General features: G+C 37.2%; 1 protein-coding gene across 1 annotated transcript in view; it reads left to right on the top strand.

The window, feature by feature from the left end:
• Positions 1-15,531, top strand: part of LOC134648924 (speract receptor) — a 60,384-nt gene that overhangs the window by 9,167 nt on the left and 35,686 nt on the right. The window contains exons 2-7 of the mRNA XM_063503546.1: positions 746-875; positions 3,238-3,353; positions 9,072-9,179; positions 9,586-9,726; positions 11,133-11,325; positions 11,406-11,483. Of these exons, the coding sequence (XP_063359616.1) occupies positions 746-875; positions 3,238-3,353; positions 9,072-9,179; positions 9,586-9,726; positions 11,133-11,325; positions 11,406-11,483 (766 nt within the window). The remainder of the gene's footprint in view (positions 1-745; positions 876-3,237; positions 3,354-9,071; positions 9,180-9,585; positions 9,727-11,132; positions 11,326-11,405; positions 11,484-15,531) is intronic.

Genomic DNA, 15,531 nt, shown 5'->3' with positions numbered 1-15,531 from the left:
AAAATATAAACTGTTATTAGCTATGCCCACAAGAGGTCGAACGTTATTTTTTTGTGAAATGTACCTTAAGTCGCTGCCGTCTAGGCAATAAATTTCAGCTACTTACATACTCTCACCAACAAAGCCTCGATTACGAATAAATCTCGCAAACAATACGAGCACATTGCTATGTCCATAAAACTGGCTATAAGCGTTAATAGCAAAACGCTGTATGTGACTAAAGCCTTAATACCGGAGCGTGTGTTTAAAAGCCCCATGTATCCACTCTTCAAGGCACTTTATGAGCAGGCAATATCGGAAAAATGTTGGTCGCACGTGTGGCCTGACAAACGGGTCGCGGGGATGAGTTTTTTCAATTCTAACTCATCGCAACCCTTTTTGGGGTTTCGGTGGCTTATATGTAAGCGGATTATTTTCCTTAATCCTTTTATCAACGTACATACCTGAATTTCCCAACTCAGTTATGCGATTTTTGTGCGCGACGTAAGTTAAACTTTTTGATTGATTACAGTGTTGAAGTTCCTTTGTTTTGATATTAAGAATTTAAGGTTTTAATAACACAATACCAGTCGCATACCAAGCTGTATAATAATATACCTAGCCCTTTTCTCACTTTCAGACTAACGTAGAGGTGCAAATAGTCACATATCACACTATTTTGCGGACTTAGGTAACAAGTCCGTTATTGTTCAATGTGCTCTGTTTGTTTGTTAGTTAATTTTTATTTGCTTTCTTCTGTTCGCAGTGGAGCTGGTGCTGGTATGTCCTAATGAGCTGCCCTGCCTCGGGCGAGGTCTTCACGCTCGGCTACATCACGGGCTCGGAGAGGCAGGAGGGCGACAACACATATTGGAGACTCGGACGTGTCATTTCAGGTAAAGAAATCTATTATTTTTTACACATTTCGACTTTGCATTTCGCCAATGCTAGTGAGTCTTAATACCTAAATAAATATATAAAAAGAATCACTCCTGTGACTATACCTATACTTAGACCACAATATACATACATAATTATAAGTTTGTTGTCTAAATGGATTTGTGCAAGTAAGTAATTGATTGTCAAACATTGACTGGCTCTTGTAGCATGGTTGCGTATCAATATCAAACGATATTGATAAAAAAAAACTTTAAAACGCTTTAAATACAGACCTACAGTGTTGCATTTTTTTTCTTCATGTTTTAACGCTTATCTGCCTTTTAAGCACTATTAACTTGTAGGTAAGCATTGTTTTGTATTCCGCAGCCACTTGGTAATACATTTTAACCTAAGTAATATTTATAGTTACCTACTTGTATGATTTATTTCAATGTCAGGTTATTTTTAGCTTCATTACAGCTCGTTATGGTTAAAAACATATAGCGTGACGTGCGAACCTGCAGTTTGACAAAAATTTTCCTTCCTCTACTATTTACTTAATAATAAAACAACATTTACTTATATGCATCCCTAAAATGTAATTCAAGTGGTATCTCTGATTCGTACTATTGTAAGTACTAACAGTGAATTTTATCACAACAAATTAAAAGCCGTCAAAATAACTTAGGCGCTTGCGCACGCAGTGTACCTATATCCCTATAAATGCGAAAGTATTAATTCTGTCTGTCTGTGTGTTCCTCTTCATGCTTAAACCGGTTACCCGATTTACATGAAATTTGACATGGAGATAGGTTGAGGCCCAGGGAAGGTCATAGGATAGTTTTTATCAATTTGACGAAGCGCGGCAAAAGCGAGTATTTAATATATTTGCCTTTAGTTAGACAAACTTGTCGCGTCAAGGAGCGTGCTTTAACGAAAATCGGCTTAAGAAAATTTACTGGTGAAACTAAACAAGTCTTGTTTTGTCGATATTTTCCATTAAGAGCCAACAGGAGTGGTCATTTCTCCATACAAACGTACTCGACTGTTTCCTCCGCGGGGTTTGAAGCTAGAGCAATGATTTTTTCAACACAGATTAATATTGTCAATATCTGTGTCGGACCGTTTTGCTTTTTTGATATTTTTGTTTTTTAAGGCGCTAGAGCTTTTTAAAAATGGCCAAAATGGCCTAATTGACTATGCCGCAATGAGAGGCGTGGTATTCAAACCTGATATCAATTAGCCAAAAAAACAAAACGGTCCGACACAGATAATTTCATAATCACTTAGATTTCCAAATTTGGTTACGATTGGTTAAGTTTTGGAGGAGGAAACAGTCGAGTACGAAACCTCGATTTTTGAGATTTTTACGCAGGTATTTTCGCCTTGTCCTTATCGCACTAGTTTTAGGAGCCGCTTCCGTTAGCGAGACGGGTATATTTACCTAAAATATTTAAATCTCAACTCCTGTTTCGTCTTAACGTCAAGATTCCACGCCTCGAAAGTTGGCCGTAGGTGTTGAGGCAACACTTCGCTCCAGTTAAAACTTTCTTATCGGGATTACAACAAAACCATTAGCAACTAGTTACTCTAACTTCCATCGTAATTATAAGCGTTGCTCAATTAAACTTGTAGCTGTTTATATCGCGGCTAAATCGATATGATCTAATGCAATGAATATCTGCCACTTCTTGGCAGCTGACACATGAATATAACAAGCTGCTCCCATGGTTTCACTTACTATAATTGAATGTTTTTAGACTTGGGAATTTTTATATTATTATTGTACACAGAATTACGAGCTCTTTCGAGTATTCACAAGTGTATTTTTTTTCCTATTCAGAAAAAGTAACATTTATGATACTAAGTATAAGTCCCTGGCTGGTAAGAAGTAATTTTTGACAGCTATGAAAATTAACCCTTATACCTATATATGACAGTTAGGCTATCATTTAAACGGTAGGTCTTAACTTCGTAAATATAAGGGTCAATTCATCAAAGCGTCAGCTGTCAAAATTTACTTCTTAACTTACACCGACTTAGGGTCGGTTGCACCAAACTGTTCGTATCGTTAAAGAGTTCGCTAAATTTGTATGTATGGAAAGTTTCATAGTAAAGCGCCGGGGCGCGCCGGCTGTCGTTGATCAGTCTGTCAAATGTGGTTGGTGCTACTGGCCCTTTATAATATACCTACATATAACCAACGAACGTGTAGGTAATTAACTGCCACAAAGTGGATCCACTGAAATGTGTCTTAAAATTCCTATTTCAAAAAAGCGTTTTAAAACATCATCATACGATGATTTTGAAAGCCCCAAACAAACTTTTATTTTGTGTGTCAGATCATTTCTTTTAAAAAGTATATTTCTTTTTTAACAGGTGCAATTTCAATGGCAGTTGATGAAGTGAACGAAAAGCTACTCGGCCCAATGAATCACTCGTTACGGTTCGAAGTCGCAGAAACGTACGGAGACGAAGAAACCTCCATCAAGCAGGTAAATTTTCCTAAACAAGCAAAAACTTACACGCATTGAATAAGGGATGTTTTTTCGTAAATAGACATTATTTTATATTTAAGTAAGAAACTATAGGCATGAATTCAATCGTGGAGAATTTAGCCGTTTTGTAATTTTTTTAAATATAGGTAAGTATGTACTTATGGTACGATTACTTGCGGATTTTGATTTTTAAGGCTTTTACCTAAAATTGAAGCTAATTTAGACCCTTAATTGGCAGTGTCCAAAATACTGTACAATATCTTTCACTCGCTTTTTGAATTTTTATCTTATTCAAAATCATTGAGGTAGGTAGGAGGCGCTCAATTAGTAGGTATATTAGGAATCATAGGTAAGTACCTACTACTATTGAGCGCCGCCGGGGAGGTTTGAACTCAGGACCTTCCGTGTTTTCTGCCAAATTAATGCAAAATATACATCAAACATCAACATTTATTCAGCAAATAGGCCACAAGGGCACTTTTACACGTCAACATGGAATTTACATACAGCAAAAAAAAACACACATCAACAATTATAAAATACAACTAAGCCGCAAATATCAGATCAAACTATAGTATTACATAGAGATGTATAAAGTCTCTAAATTTCGAATTACAAAAAACGCTGTAACAATAGTATTGAAAAAAAAACACAAAGATACAAAAACTATAATCTAAAATTATTTAGAGATGTAAATGTCTCAAAGTGTCATCATAACTAAAAGATTACAATATATAGTAGTTAATCAAATTATCCATAGAGATGTATAGGGTCTCCAAGAGTCAAAATCCTGTATACCTAATTAAACCAATCATTAAGAAAGAAAATTATAATAAAAATAGCATACGAGAACCGAATGAGATGTGTCCATGTAATCATCCTCAAAAATAAAGTTACTAAATACACTTATGCTATATTCGGTATTATTATGCACCTAATATTTATCTAAAATCTATAACCGTTTTTTGAAAATAATAATTTGAAATTTGAGAGCATTTAATGCTGAGAACCGCCGTAAAATTTTAAGTTGATATAAATGTTACTGGTCCGAACTTTCCTACTTGTACTGTAAATATTGAGTTAGGAATAATTGGTTATTTGATTTTACTTAAGATCAGGTTAACAAAACATAACTTTTGATAATAGTGGGTACAATTTATTTATCATAGGTTGTTATGTTTTGTCTGGGAAATAAATTAATTTCAACTATCCACCTAGATAAGTAGGACAAAATAAGAAATATAAGTAGTATCGTAATTAAATAATCGAGACCTAGATAACCGTATTATTGCCACTATAATTGAGATAAGATATATTACGAGTATTTCGGGTGGTAAGATTACAATACAAACGCTAGTTTTATAGGCCGTTGACCGGTACACTTTGCTGTAACATAACAATGAAAATGATGTGTATGCTCTTAATTTTAGCAATAAAATTTGGATACTATTCATAGTCCAGATAACAACAGGAGTTAAGTATGACTAGACGAGACAAGCGTATTAGTTAAAGTCTGATGCACTATGAATATGATAGCCACTTGCTTATCATTTACGGCTCATCATAATACTGATATGACTCAAGAGTAGGTGAGTAGTGACCTACTGAAAACAATTCACTTTTCCAATTTTACAAATTTCGATACTAAGTGACCCGTTTCAATGTTCTCGAGTATATAATATCAATGCACAAGTGGTAAATGTTTTATATGCTTACATCGTTAGGTTAGAATATAATAATATACATTCCTACATACATATTAGTTCCCTCATTGACCAAACAACATTACCTAAATTCCATTCTAAAGACTAATCCCTAATACTAAACCCTTCTTAATAAAACTTCAAGCCTCAATCAGTTAATTTATGTGTTATCCCTTTCTAACAAATACACGAGTCAAACGCACAGTTAAAAACAAACGATTAATAGCTAATTGAGGCTTAAAGCGCGTTTATGAATAAACCGATTTAACTAGGCCTGTAATATTTAACCCAAAGAGTCTGGCTCAGTTGCTTGGGGCTGTCGACACTCTTGGTATGTAATACCATAGAGAAATAAGTAAGACAAGAGTGCTCACTCCATACATCAGTTCAGACTATTAATTTCAGTGTCTACATCTAGCATCGAGTAGCGGAACTATCAGTACTGCTACTTGACAATAGATGTCGCACCGACCGGAAAGTCTTATCTCAACAGCATAAGACTTTCCGGTCGGTGCTACATCTATTGTCAAGTAGCAGTACTGATAGTTCCGCTACTCGATACTAGATGCTAATAGTCTTTTTGGTACTAAAACTGATGTATGGAGTGAGCACTCTATGTATTTTTTTCTCTATGGTAATACGTACCCTTAGGGATTAGTTTGCTCTCGTAATATTACTATGACTGTGATGTATTTTACTATGACTGTGATGTATAGACATAAAAAATGTAATAAATCTGCCCTTTTATTTACTAAGTTCGAGAATATTTCAATGTTCTCGTGTCATGACCTCGCCACGCCGTTGATGTGGGTGCCTAAATGTGAACACATACATATTGCGAAATAGTTTCAACGCTTAGGCTTAAGTATATCAATGTTCAGTAGTTTGCTGCTAAATTTTGATTGCTACTGGCGTATATTAGTAATGCGCGGCGTGTTAATTTACCTATGACCTATGCCTACGCGGTTTTCTATCTTGTAAAATCACTATAGCAAGTGAGACATCTTATTTAACTATTAAATAACATACTGACATTTTAATTGGTTGTAATAACACACCTACAATACCTACATACCATTTATAAATAAGTTGTTTACATGTTCCTACTATCAACTTAGTAGGTACTTTTGGTTTTAGACGAGCCGAATGGCATTTTAGATAAACCGTTTATGACGTATTTTTTTTACAATATCTATTGTAATTAACTACCAAACATTTTGGCGGTTTTTTCTTTAGTTCAAGGACACGTAATAAACCTACTAAAAATGGAAAAAGCTATAAACGTATACTTAGTATGATCGTGTAACATGTTGGGCACCTCACTAATTTAATTATAATAATCAGAAGCGCTTGCTCGCCTATGCACTCCAGAAATAATTCTACGCAGCGTAATTCAGAACCGTGATGACCTAGGCCTAGTAATCCAGATAACAGTATATAATACCTAAGTCTATTAAGTATATATAGGTATTTCATGTTTCGATATCGGGACGCAATGCGCGTCCGACCCACTCAATGGCTTCGCTCATTAGTTTAATTCACTTTGCGTAGCTGCGATCTTTTACCCACCGCATTAACAATTTTATTGACATTAAGCAGACTGACTCGAGAAATTTATTTTTATTATAAACCCAAATTTAATGTAGGTAACACAGTTTGAAGTACCTAACATTTTTGTGTTGCTAATATAGGTATAAATTTTACTTTTGTTTTACCGTGACTAAACTATCTTCATTAGATGCTTCATTTAATACCCATAATTAAGTTACTTGAATTTCTTATGTATCTCCAATATGATACTCGTAGTGACTGGCCGAATGTTCAGTTACCTACCTACTATGATAGTGTTTTAAATGCTAGCTGTGTGTCTATATTTGAGCTTTATGTGGCGTTACGGCGATCTTCTAAACTATGAGAACAATTTTAATTAAACTTTTGCAGTCGTATTTCCTTTTCCCGGAGACTGTTATACCTATGCTACATTGCATAGATACCAACGATATTGCCGCATGCTCACTGAAAACTATGTATTAAAAAGCACTAGAAATGGACTTCGTAATAGGAAAAGTTTTCCCTCCAGCATCTCCGCTAAGCTTAGGTAAGAATAGAAATCGAAAGATAATAGCAAGTTGAGTTTTAGTATCTAATTCGTCTGCCCCTTATATTTTTGTTTCATTTAGTTCCTTGTATGATTGTCATGCTCCTATATCTACAGATATTTGACCAACTAACAGTAAAATAGAATCTATCTGCCAGTCTGTTATACTATACTATATCGAACTACGAGTAACATTTATACTGAACATATTTAGTTGTATAGGTATTTAAAATTCGGAAACCTTGGACACCGCTGCAGTTTTAGACCACCAACAACACTCGTCTACGCATGGCTTTACGTATCAACTGTATTAAACATGTCGACATTGATAATAAAATTAATAAGGTACGATTAAATTTTTATCGAATTATCAACTACTTTACTTACTTTATTTGTTAGTATATAATTATTTTCGTTCTAGTTTATAACTAAAGCGTTTATCAGATGCACCTAAGTGTCATACTCATATTATAATTATAAAATAACAGACATTAATATAATGATTTATATGTATTTAGTATGGTTAAAACGTCACAATTTTAACCATATTTCAATGAAGAAAGGTTCTAGTGATAAATTTTCTGCTTCGTTTATTAGAAACTTCTCGCAATAATGTTTATTCATTTGTCACGTCGCGTCGTAGTTCCGTGTCGCTTGCTGCCCACTGAGAACTTCAGGCCTGGCTCTATGTTCCTATTGCTTACCGAGCACGGGCGAACTTTCGACTTAGCTTAGCCAAAGCCACTATAACTTGGTGTTCATAATTTGTGAGACCTATGTTTATTTGAAGATGCTCTTATACTGGCTGTTTTCGAGCGAGTACTCTCCTTCGCTTGACAAAGTGGATGGAACACACAGCCTGATGTTGATAGCTACTTAGCTACCCGTTGTGCCGAAAGGGTAACTGACAGAAAACAAATTGTACTTACTTAATGGCTTAAAAGGAAAGCAAATAACGAACTACGAAATGGTCGTCATTTCAAATGAGGGCGCCATTAATTCCGACGCACTCTTATTTCAAATTAAAACCGGCCAAGTGCGAGTCGGACTCGCGCACGGAGGGTTCCGCACCATCAACAAAAAATAGAGCAAAACAAGCAAAAAAACGGTCACCCATCCAAGTACTGACCCCGCCCGACGTTGCTTAACTTCGGTCAAAAATCACGTTTGTTGTATGGGAGCCCCACTTTAATCTTTATTTTATTCTGTTTTTAGTATTTGTTGTTATAGCGGCAACAGAAATACATCATCTGTGAAAATTTCAACTGTCTAGCTATCACGGTTCGTGAGATACAGCCTGGTGACAGACGGACGGACGGACGGACGGACGGACGGACAGCAGAGTCTTAGTAATAGGGTCCCGTTTTTACCCTTTGGGTACGGAACCCTAAAAAACATTAACTAGAACAAAAATAGAACTTTAGAAATATTTTTTGTTTATATTTTTACCAGCAGTTTTTGGAATATTTTTTTGTTTATGGTTTAAGTTTTTCAGTGGAAAATTGTTGCAGTGACTCTTAGTAACTTTCCCGAAATCCCCAATAAAATCTCTATCACGACTTTGTCATAGTTATATCGTAAACTAGACAACCATAAAATTTGTTTTACGGCGCTTCAGCTAAGTTTACTGCCACAAAAGCGCCTCGTAGTCTTTTCAACAGAAGTTAAACTTGCCGGACTATCGGCAGATGCCTCTAGCCAGAGCCATAAATCTCTGCTGTCCCCTCTTTTGATGTTACGTACACGTACTAAAAGCAACACTTTTAACTGACCATTGGTGGATCCTATGTCTTTGCAATAAGGTTTACGTATCATTAGTTAAAAATGTGGACGTTGGCGATACTGGCCATAACCGTTATATTGCTGAAGGATATGGAGTTTTTACGCTTCATGTGTCTCCTTATATTGATTAAGGTGGCGGCGCTGTGGGCAAGAAATGTTTCTGCGTTCATCGGACCACAGGAGACCTGTGTTCATGAAGGGAGGATGGCTGCTGCATTTAATTTGCCTATGATCAGTTATGTGAGTACTTTAATTAATTAATTTCATTATATTAACGACTCGTATTACATAACTACATATTTACCTACTTTTGGCATATTTACTACAAGGCTCATTGTATTCCTGTAAACTGTAGAATTTTGAAAGACCAAGAGGCGTTAAAAATTTAGATATATTATATTTCCGTTTTTTTAATGCTAAAAAAATTACTTCAATAATGACTTTTATTTTTTATATATCTATTGTTAAATTTTAAGCCATACGAGACTGTCCAAAATTTGTGTTTTTTCAAAATCAGATGTACCTATACTTAAACTTAGGTAGGTACTGTTGAAAAGGTTCGGTATATTAAGTGGAAATAAACTCGACTAGTTCCACTTTAATGATTGATTTTCGCATAATATTTAATAATTTTTTATGTTGACAGTACTGCCGCGACGTGACCCTGCCTTGCTCCAACAAGCCAAACAACATGCAAGGGTACTCCACATTCGTTCGTACACGGCCCTCCGACACCAGCATTTCACGCGCCGTCGTTGACGTTTTGACACATTTCAACTTCATGCATGTGAGTACTACCTTTTCTCCATTTAAGGCTACATGTAGTTTGTATTGCAGTTTAGTATTTCGGTCCGTGTCACAGACCGAAATACTAAACTGCAATACAAACTACAGCCCCTAAAATATCTGTACCATTTACAAAACTTACAAACTTTGCAACTGTGTTGTGGTTTTTGTCAGAGTGCAGTTCTCCTGAGGTTAATTTCACAAAGACACAAAAATTATAAGTGTCGTGTTTCTACTTTATGCTTCTGTTTTTACAACTTTCGATACAAGAAATTATACAAATTCGAACCTATATTTTTGTATGATCTAACCATTTTTGCCGTAAATATATAATTACAGGTGTTACCGTAAAATGGGGTGAGTAGCTAGGGGCAAAACTGACATCCAAACCTCGATAACATTTTATTTTTACATATGCAAACTTAATGGTGTATAACTGTATATAATAAGTGTTCCGGACGTTTGTATTTTAGTTTTTATTTTATTTTGGGTAGTTCCATTTCATAACTTTGACTATAAACAGGAAATCCCACCTCACCCCGTAGTCCCTCGTAATTGGGGTGAGATGGGATTTCATAGAAAGTTGCATGATTTTGGAAGATTGTTGGATCGATTTTTTTTATTATGAGTATTACTATAGCTCCATTTTAAATTGGAATACATTATTTTTGTAGCAGTAGCCTTAAAATTCCATGAATTCCATCTCACCCCCCTTTCATCCCTTCTCTCCCCATTCATAACCCAACTCTCCCCGCGAACCCTACTCACCCCATTTTACGGTACTCGTAGTTTTCTTGACTACACGATAAAGTTTATATCTCAATATTCTCGATAAATATACATCTGTATCCAATGGGTAGGTACTCAAAAGATCAATGTAGTATTTATCGATGTTTAAAATTAGAACATGCCATTCGGTATCCCTCTGAACTGCTCCTTTTATTGGCGGTCCATTTGGCACAGGAATGACCGGAGCAGATGCGCCAAGTGGTTCCTTGCTTTATGGACCGATCTGTTTCGTGAATGGGGATCTGATTTTCATTGGCATGTGTATAGAAGATTTATTTATTAAGTAGTGGCTCTTTTCCCCTAGATGAGACACATAAATTTATTTGCCTACTAGAAATTACATGATACCTGTTATTCCTTCGATTTCATCTTTCTCTGGTGGAATACGCTTCGAATCCGAAACATCTTTACCTATAGGTACTTCTTTAGAATTATTGTACAACTGGTAAACGAATAGGTGCGTAGAAATCTAAACCTAAACCCAACGAAAATGGCAACTGTTAGTAACAATTTCAGAACCGTTTTTAAGAAAATTGTAACACCCTAAACGACCTAGAAAGCAAAAATTCCGAAACTCAGCACGTTCTCAATTAACTATAATTTTGTATTTTGTTGCAGGTAACCTTTCTCTATTCAAACGCATTGAACAAAGACTTCTCCAGACTCGCACAGGCCATTATCGCTGCAGTTAAAGAGAGGCAAATATCAGTTCGCAAAACTGAAGCATACAGACATTCCTACTACTTCGGCAATAACTATACTCGCAACCCCTTCCTGGAGATCGTTCAAGAAACTTACAAAGACACTAGAAGTTAGTATCTAAAGTTGTTCGCATCCAAAATACGGCTTCCTGGTGCTTTCGTTGACTTAAATTGAAAATATTTTTCGCAGTTTATGTATTGGTGGGGAATTACCACGACCACGTTGGACTTTTGATGGCTTTGGACGCCATGCAGCTCTTAGACTCTGGTGAGTGGTACTGAAATATTTTTTTTAATCAAATTTATTGATCATGTACCCAAAAAATATAGCTTAATAAATCGAATAATACCTCTAACACCAAAATACTAATTTTGCGTATTTAGGGCAACTAAAACCCGTTAAGTCGAGATAATTTCTCATTTAAATAAGGACGCCATATAACTAGAAAAATCTTATACCTTTAAACGAGCAATTCTTGTTTGTTTATTTATTTATTTATATATATATTTCGGCGATCTCGGAAACGGCTCTAACGATTTGGATGAAAATTGGTATATGGGGGTTTTCGGAGGCAAAAAATCGATCTAGCTAGGTCTTATCTCTGGGAAAACGCTCATTTTTGAGTTTTTATATGTTTACCGAGCAAAGCTCGGTCTCCCAGATATTAATATTTTATTTGACATAAAGTAAAAAAAATCAAACAAATATTTTATTTTGTAGCTTAGCACACTCAGTTCTTACAATACTATGAAAGAAATCTTATTAATTAAAGGGCGTCTACAATATGCAGATTCACCCAACTACGTATAATTTAATTACATTTTTGATTGACGTTTAACGATGATAAGTTATTAAGTGACAAATTCCTAAAGAGTCTAAAAAGTAAACATAAAAACACAATTTTACGGGTCTTGCGGTAAATCAGTAACATTAACTTTACGATTTCAAGCGTTCAAAGACATCAACGCGAAGAATTTAAAGCGTTATTGGGCACACGCTGCGCCTAATGTCGACCTGCATTCAACGACAACCAATTCAATTCGTATTTAATAAGGGCGGTTTCGCACTACGTCCGATCCGAATCAGATCCGAACCCGTGAAAATATGGTCCGGTATAGCCGTAGAACTATTTCTATGGTATGTTACGCACTACATCCGATCTCCGTCGTCCGATTTCTTTCCGACATTCTAGAATCTCCATTCCGGAGAAGATGTTTGACGGACCGAAGTAGCCTTAGTATTATTTGTATGAACGCTCGCGCACTGTTTCCGAGATAAAGCCGAGCTGCGTACGAGCAGAGAGGCAGCGGGGCGTTCTAATAGGACTAGTGCGTAAGCCAATATACGAATTCGGTCCGAGTTAGACATATTTTCACGGGTTCGGATAGGAATAGTGCGTAAGCGAATATCCGAATTCGGTCCAAGTTGTGACTGGTCGTATGCCTATTACATACCTAGTATTAACCTAATTTGTTCATTACAAAACACACAAACTAGAAAGAAATACCTTGAATACTAAAATCCCTTTCAGTCGCGTATTTCATGCATGATTCCAATGAATAATGTCACAATTACAACTTGAAGTGCACGTTTCGTATTTCACCACTTGTGGTTTCATTAAATATATAACCCACTATAAATTTTTTTTGCTATTTAGATTAATAATTTGCGTAAATAACCATCACAAGTTGAAGCTAACCCAAATATGTGAACTTTTGGCATTAGGATGACAGTGACATTGACAGCGTGACGTTCGGTCGTATTGAAGTCTGAACTCCTAGTACAGAGTTAATACAAACAGTCCAAAACGCCTAAGATTTTAAACTTCCCGCTATGTTTTGAGTATGTTTGCTACTGGTGAACGTAAAATACTTCCACACAGGAGTGTTTTTCGGAAAGAAACTAAAAGTATCTCAAAGTAAAATAATACTTGCAGGTTCGTGCGTGTAGAGGGGCCATAAAGCGTTCCCTTTTATTATAATTTAGTCTACTCAAACTGACTACCCGATTATTGCCTGTGAATGTGTGCGTAGACGTCATTGAGAATATCTCCGTCTTTCTCTAAGACGCAAGCGTGAAAGGGATAGATCTTGGTAGCATCGAACTTTACGACTTTTGACCTCTTCCTCGGTTATGGTAGCCTGGTACTTTTGGTAAACATTTGTCTTAATAAATCACTGGTCGTCGGTTGCATATCGCTAATAGGTACGGGGCAAATGACCTCTTCCTCAGTCATGGTATCCTGGTACTTTCTGATTAATGTTTAACTCATTATGTCGCCGTTATGTCGCTATTATGTCGCCGTTATGTCGCCGTTGTGTCGCCGTTATGTCGCCAGTATGTCGCCGTTATGTCGCCGTTGTGTCGCCATTATGTCGCCAGTATGTCGCCGTTATGTCGCCAGTATGTCGCCATTATGTCGCCATTATGTCGCCGTTATGTCGCCAGTCGCCAGTATGTCGCCAGTATGTCGCCAGTCGCCGTTATGTCGCCATTATGTCGCCATTGTGTCGCCGTTATGTCGCCGTTATGTCGCCATTATGTCGCCGTTATGTCGCCATTATGTCGCCGTTATGTCGCCAGTATGTCGCCATTATGTCGCCAGTCGCCAGTATGTCGCCAGTCGCCAGTATGTCGCCGTTATGTCGCCAGTATGTCGCCGTTATGTCGCCGTTATGTCGCCATTGTGTCGCCAGTGTGTCGCCAGTATGTCGCCAGTATGTCGCCATTATGTCGCCATTGTGTCGCCATTGTGTCGCCAGTATGTCGCCGTTATGTCGCCAGTATGTCGCCATTGTGTCGCCGTTATGTCGCCGTTATGTCGCCATTATGTCGCCAGTATGTCGCCAGTATGTCGCCAGTATGTCGCCAGTATGTCGCCAGTATGTCGCCAGTATGTCGCCATTGTGTCGCCATTATGTCGCCAGTATGTCGCCATTATGTCGCCAGTAAAAGAGTATAAAAGGCAGGAGCGGACCGCCGGTATTCATTCATTCTTCAACCATCGGCTAGCAGTGACTCTGGTTCTCGGGCGTTTAAATATTCGGTGAGCAAAGTTCCTCTACTACTGTTACTATGTTTGTTTTTGCCGGGAATTATCCTGGTGAATTTAAACGTGGAAATGGTGTCTGTGTTTGGTTTTACGGGGACAATATCGTCGTAAAGCTGATCTTAGACTTTTGTGGAGATTCTTTGTTACCGAGTACGGGATTTAAATATAGTGAAGTTTCCTACGCAGTGTTTTTCTAAGTGCCGGCACGTTATGCAGGGACAATATCGTTGCATAGCAGGGACTTGGAAAGCGTGTCTGTGTTTAGTTTTACGGGGACAATATCGTCGTAAAACTGAACTTGGGCTATTGCGGGGATTCTTTGCTACTGTGTGGTGTTATAGTGAAGTTTTCTACACTGTGTTTTCTAAGTGCCGTCACGTTATGCAGGGACAATATCGTTGCATAACAGGGGCTTGGAAAGCGTGTCTGTGTTTGGTTTTGTGGGGACAATATCGTCATAAAACTGAACTTAGATAGCGGTGTTTAAGGTAATTTCACTTCTGTGTTTAGTTAGTTTGATTTTGTGGGTAGTTTGGTTCGTAAAATTGAACCTAGTTATTTTAGTGTTTTACTATGGGGTCTTTTGCTATATAGTTTAAAACCAGATCATTGTTTGGACTGACTGTTTGTCCGGCTGGGCAGCTCACCCCTTGCGGTGTTAAATGTGAGCTGTCTAGGAGTCTTTTTGCTCCAAGATGAGGGTTATCTTGGCACCTTCTCTTTACCAACATAGAAGGTGAAAAACGTCTCCCTCCTTAGCTCTCCAATGTCCAGCTGTTAGATGAATAATGGGGATGTCACGTGCGCATCATCCGGAGTAATCTGGGCCCATTTGAAATCTACAGTATTTGGAGGCTTCGTATATTAAATATATTTATTTATACCACTTATATACATAATAGGGCCCTGTCTTACCCATGTTGCCACCCTGCCTTTGTGCAACCCGCCATGGGGGGAGACAAGACCACGAGCTGTTAGGTTGCATTCTCGGAATCGCTCGCCGAACTCTTACAGCTTCTTAGTAGGGATACACTTGCGTATATTCCAAAGTACCAGGTCGATGGTAAGTACGAACTGTACTTTGGTTATACTAGAGTAGGGACAAGGGTAGGTTTAGGGTAAATTCACACACTGATTATTCGGAATTTAGGGTTCGTTCTAGTCTTGGTCTATAAAACTGATGTATTTCTCTTTTTGAGGGACTTCAACTACGGTCTTACTATACTAAAATTGTGCGTTAATAGGTAAAGGGTTTCAATTGTT

This window comes from Cydia amplana, chromosome 6, assembly GCF_948474715.1.
Source record: "Cydia amplana chromosome 6, ilCydAmpl1.1, whole genome shotgun sequence".
Lineage (NCBI taxonomy): Eukaryota > Metazoa > Arthropoda > Insecta > Lepidoptera > Tortricidae > Cydia > Cydia amplana.
Note: the sequence above shows the minus strand (reverse complement) of the source record. Positions and strands in the feature narration are given on the sequence as shown.